This window comes from Hyla sarda, chromosome 1 (assembly GCF_029499605.1).
Source record: "Hyla sarda isolate aHylSar1 chromosome 1, aHylSar1.hap1, whole genome shotgun sequence".
Taxonomy (NCBI): Eukaryota; Metazoa; Chordata; class Amphibia; order Anura; family Hylidae; genus Hyla; species Hyla sarda.
In genome coordinates, this window is record NC_079189.1 from 188,222,759 (window position 1) to 188,228,758 (window position 6,000).

At 41.8% G+C, this 6,000-nt stretch overlaps 1 protein-coding gene across 1 annotated transcript in view; it reads left to right on the top strand.

The window, feature by feature from the left end:
- Window positions 1-1,505, top strand: part of DKK2 (dickkopf WNT signaling pathway inhibitor 2) — an 88,347-nt gene extending 86,842 nt beyond the window's left edge. Inside the window, exon 4 of the mRNA XM_056551794.1 lies at window positions 319-1,505. Within this exon, the coding sequence (XP_056407769.1) occupies window positions 319-569 (251 nt within the window). The 3' untranslated portion in view covers window positions 570-1,505. The remainder of the gene's footprint in view (window positions 1-318) is intronic.
- The last annotated feature ends 4,495 nt before the right edge of the window (window positions 1,506-6,000 follow it).

Below are 6,000 nucleotides of genomic sequence, written 5' to 3' on the forward strand. Positions count from 1 at the left end.
GTGCTGCATAATCTGTTGGCGCTATATAAATTGGGGGTATTGGGTATCCCAGTGAGAAACATCGGCTCTGTAGGTTTAAGAAAAAAGCTGATGCTGCCAACATGGTATAGTGCGCTAGTGCGCAGTGACCCTTCCTCTTGTGATGTCTCGGCACTGATGGCCCAGTTAACCCGCCAGTTTTACTCTGAACTAATGTATGATTAAAAGGGTTTTTCAGGACTTTTTCCCAGAAAAAGTATTTATCTTTGCTTTAAATGCATGTTATTGGTCATTTTCCTAGTAAAATTGGAATTAACTTGTTTTTATGCTTCTTGGCAGGGCATGAAGGAGATCCCTGTCTTCGGTCAACTGACTGCATCGAAGGCTATTGCTGTGCTCGACATTTCTGGACCAAAATCTGTAAACCTGTATTACGTCAAGGGGAGGTTTGCACAAAACTAAGAAAAAAGGGCTCCCATGGCTTGGAGATTTTTCAAAGATGTGACTGTGCTAAAGGCCTGTCTTGTAAAGTATGGAAAGATGCCACATATTCTTCAAAATCACGACTACACATTTGCCAGAAAATATAAGCATTGAGCAAAGAGCCACTGCTCCAAAAGACTGTGAGTTTGGCGTTGGTACAAGATGGGGACGTTTATTAGCGTCATTGGTACCAGAGAACATAAAAACACTGACTGAAATTAAATCTATATATTTGAACTGGAGCTATTGGAGCTTATCTGTGTAAATAACCATTTTGCGACAGTGACGTTTCTTTACAAAAATGACATTTACTATTGTAACAGTGCATGCCCACTGATTTTACAAAATGTATGAAATTTATCTACGTAGAAATAATCTCTGTTTGTGTATTCTGCTTTAATGAAATCCAAACATATTTCTTTAGTTTCCTGTGCACTGGCATGGAGTTCTTTCCATAGAAAGGGAATATTGCTATAGTATTTTCTTATGAAGATCAATCATGCCGGATCGGAATTACAATATATCCTGTTCTGTGTCAGGAAAGTCTTTCAGAACACAGAAATTTGGCTCAACCAATTGCTGGCAACTTCCATATGCATTTGAGAGCTCACTTATGAATACCAGATCTATAGAGCTTAGAGGCTGCTCAGACTGTGCAGAGGGGATCAGTATTATTAAATTAGACCAATTACAATGGACGCATGCCTGCTTAACACACAGAACATTGCAATGGTTAGTGTACATGTGTCTGCTGTCCAGTGTGAAATACTGCAGTAATTCCTTGTGGCTTATATAAATTGACAATGTGAGAACATGGTATTAAAATGTCTACAATGCAGCACATTATATTTTACTAGCAATTATGGTGATATCATAGTATGACGGTTGCTACAGTATGATAGGAAAAGCCGAAAATACTGGATGCCACTATATCACAAAAGTCTCTTCCTGAATTATAAGTGCCTTTGTTACTTTTTGCAGATATCTACAATATACTGTCCCATATAGAAGCACATTTCTTTACAGTTTTTGACCAATGGCTTTCAAACAGAATAAAATATTCATGAATTTTACTTCTATTGTGTTTCATTGTATCAATCTACTAAATGGAAATGTCATTTTCCTTATTAATTACATATGCAACATTACTTAAAGGGGTACTCCCACCCAAGACATCTTATCCCCTATCAAAAGGATAGGGGATAAGATGTCTGATCGCGGGGGTCCCGCCGCTGGAGACCCCCGCATTATTGCATGCGGCACCCACCTGTTTTTTCACCGGAAACCCGGAGGGTCTGAGTCGCGACTAAGGGAACGGAAGTCTGTGATGTCAGGACTTTGCCCCCGTGTGACGTCACGCCCGTCCCCTCAATGCAAGTCTATGGGAGGGGGCGTGATGGCCATCACGCCCCCTCCCATAGACTTGCATTGAGGGGACGGGCGTGATGTCACACGGGGGCAGAGTCCTGACATCACAGACTTCCGTTCTAGGGTGGGAGTACCCCTGTCTAGGGTGGGAGTACCCCTTTAAAGGCTCCATCATTGAACTTAAAGGGGCTATCCAGGATTAGAAACACAAATTCCCTTTTTTTCAGAAACAGCACCACTCCTCAGATAGTGTGTGGCATTGTAGCTCAGTTCTATTAAACTGAACAAAGCCAAGGTGTAATCCCATACCCAAACTAAGGACACATGTACCAGTTTTATTCTAATGTATTTTTAATCCTGGAAAATCCCTTTAATGTTATTGATATTGTATCAGAGGACCTGACAGAATTCCTGACATGCCTACTTTAGATAATACTTTCTTTTCCTGAAAAATAATCATTCAGAAGCATTTCTTAGTACTGTGAATATTGTTGTTCCTCTTGTATATCTCTTGGAAAGAAATATACATAAATTGACAATTGTGTTGTTATGTACAGGGTAAACACAGTCTACATAATATAATGAAATATATAGGACAACCACTATAGCTTTCAGTGCTCCCCCAGCTAAATGGTGAGATTTTGAAGTTATATATGGGATCAAGTATTTAAAGGTGCACACCAGAAAAACATGTTTTGCAGTTTATCTAGCATTGTCATTATGCAGAACGACCATGGAAATAGGCGAAGCTGACAAAAAAGCAATAGTCTGCTTTAACATTTAACAATCACATACCATATTTTTCGCCGCATAAGACGCACTTTTTCTTCCCCAAAACTGAGGGGGAAAAGTGGGTGCATCTTATACGGCGAATACACACCAATCGCAGCGGTCCCTGCGGCCATCAACGGCCAGGACCCACGGCTAATACAGGACATCACTGATCGTGGTGATGCCCTGTATTAACCCTTCAGATGCAGCGATCAAAGCTGACCACTGTGTCTGAAGTTAAAATAACACCAACCCGGCTGTTCAGTCGGGCTATTTGGGACCGCCCCAGTGAAATCGCGCCATCCCGAACAGCTTACAGGACAAAGGGAGGGACCTTACCTGCCTCCTCGGTGTCTGCTCCATGCCGGGGTCCCCTGCGCTCTTGTTCGTCGTCATCATGTCGTCGCGCACGCCGTCCCGTCATCCAATAGGAGCGGCGTGCGTAGCGACGTCATGGCGGCGACGGAGAGCGAGGATACCGGGCAGCAGAGACGTTCCAGAGCGACAGGGACACCCCGGGGACGTGGCGACAGCGATGGAGGGCGAGATCCAGGGCAGCGGTCACGAGCTGTGACGGGTACGGAGCGGCGGGGACACTTGAGTACTACCTCCTATACCAGTGGTATTCAACCTTCGGACCTCCAGATGTTGCAAAACTACAACTCACAGCATGCACGGACAGCCAACGGCTGTCCGGGCATGCTGGAAGTTGAAGTTTTGCAACATCTGAAGGTCCGCAGGTTGAAGATCACTGTCCTATACTTTACATTGTATTTGGTTCAGAATCTTTATTTTCTAGATTTTTATCCTATAAAATTAGATGCGTCTTATATGCCGGAGCGTCTTATATGATGAAAAATATGGTATTTTGCAATAAAGAATTTGATATCCATGGAACATTCTATCAACGGTAAGTACTGTAACAGCATCTCAGGAACATGGAAATGAATGTATTCCAAGTTATTAAGTAATACAAAACAACAGAACCAAATAAGTAACTTCAACTCTGCAAAGACTAGAACTCCATGTAACCTACAGGTGAAACTCGAAAAATTTGAATATCGTGCAAAAGTTCATTTATTTCAGTAATGCAACTCGTCTGCAGAAGAAAGCATGAAGTGCTTCAAAATCTCCTGGTAGACGGATACGTTGACCCTGGACTTAATGAAGCACAGTGGATCAACACCAGCAGATGACATGACTCCCCAAATCATATTATATATTTGGGGTTTGCGGTTTTCATGAGCTGTAACCATAATCATCACAATTATGACACATCACGACTTGAACTATCTTGCTTTGTATTTAATGAGTATTTTTCATATATTAGTTTTACCTTTTAAGTTGCCTTACTGAAAGAAATAAACTTTTGCACGATATTCAAATTTTTCAAGTTTCACCTGTATTGTAGGCCAATTATTCCATCTACGATTGAGTAAACAGCATGTCCTATTATAAAGCGCTGAGGGTCTTCCGAATTGATATAGATGAGACAAAAAGGAGAATACTTCAGCGAAGGGGGGGGGGGGGGGTATAGCCCTCCAATGCCTAGCAAATGCCAGTTTTGCTAAAACTAAGATTTTACTTAAAATAATGAATATAATGAATGCCTATAAGCATCTGTGGTGTTCTTCTGAATCTGCACCAACTACCTCTAGACCCTGCACTAGGTATTACACATTGTAGTACTTTTCCTTCAAGGTGCCTTTGAGTAGTTTAATAATATACTCCAAAATGGAGTTACACATTTTTTTTTAATTTTTTTTTTTAACTATTATATTTTTTCTCAGTCAAGACAATTCCCTTTACATATATGTAGTTTGCTTTTAGGTGTTTCAATAATGATTATAAAAGTGAAAGCGGTTAATAAGGCCACCATTTTATTTAACTCATAAAACTAATAAAAACAATTAAACAAATAAAATTAGTTAGAACAACTATGCATCCATGAAAAAGATAACTTGGTTAGCTTTAAATTCTCTGTCAATCAATATATTATTAAAATAATTTGATAGTATTTGGGGCCCATGGTTGAATGTCCCAGGACTAACTCCTCAATCCTTAATGAGAGAACTCTAACACCAATTGTTGGTATTTTATGTATATAACCTTCTGGAACATAATTCACCAGTACTTATTTTCTGATTTCACAACCAAAATAAACTGACACAGGTATGGTGGGGAGGAGAAGGGGGGTTAACTATTTGTACAGACTAGGACATCGATGTACCTATGCTAGGTGAACCAAGCCCTTGCCTGGGCTATACACCCTGTGTGGGGGCGGGGGGTGCAGGCTGCCAAAGCATGGGCACACCACTGCCTACAATAGTACAATGTCTGGCACAGGGCTGAGAGGGACCAATCCAGAACAGACGATCGCTCTGTTCTGGCGAATTCCCAGGCAAGCGAGTGCTGCTTTAAGCTGTATGAACACACTCATAGACATGAAAGCTGCCTCTCAGTAAAAGCCCTAGAAACAGTGGCCTACATGGAGTGGAGACCCATGACCTCTGCCCCTTTGCAGTGCAGATGCAATAATGTTACGGTGTCATGGAAAAAACACATGGCCAGGCTGTGATTTACAGCTTCCAGCAGCTCTTTCTTACTTTTAATTGTAAGGACCTGCTTTATGGTCTCAACATACAATGGTTTAAGGGAAAACTGTCAACAAGTTAACCCACACTAAACCCAATACACTTGGTTATAGTATGGGTGAACAGGAGTCCATGCAGGGGTCACTTAAACTTTCTTGATGGGTTGCCACCGAGTTTTGGTCCTGTAAAGTCCCGTAATTCCCCCCCTTTAGATGCGCTCTGCAGGCGTGTCCCCTGCCAGGAGTCATACTTTGGGTCCTTCAGCGCATGTGCTCTGCATACAGAGTGCAGCACTCAGGGGGCATGTGACTCGACATGTATTTGAAGAAAAAGCATATGCAATTAAGGAGGAGGGCTTAGGCGCCTTCCTCCGGGACCCAAAGTATGACTGCCAGCAGGGGACTCTCCTGCAGAGCGCATCTCAGCAGCAACCCAACAAAATAATTTAAGTGACCCCTGAATGGACTCCTGTTCACCCACACTATAACCCAGTGTATTGGGTTTAGTGTGGGTGAACTTGCTGACAGTTTTCCTTTAAAGGGTACCTCTCATCAAAAAAAACTTTTGATATATTATAGATTAATGTATGCAGAATAACTTTACAATTGCATGTTATTAAAAAATATGCTTCTTTCTATTTAATGTTCCACTTTGAAGAAATGACCACTAGGGGTCTCCCTACCAGTCCTGGCAGCAAGCATTTCAGACTCATGCTGGAGTCCTAAACACTACGAGCTGCCAGTCTGCTTTGTTCACAAAGGAGAACACTCAGAGCTGCCAGTCTGCTTTGTTTACAACCTGTTTG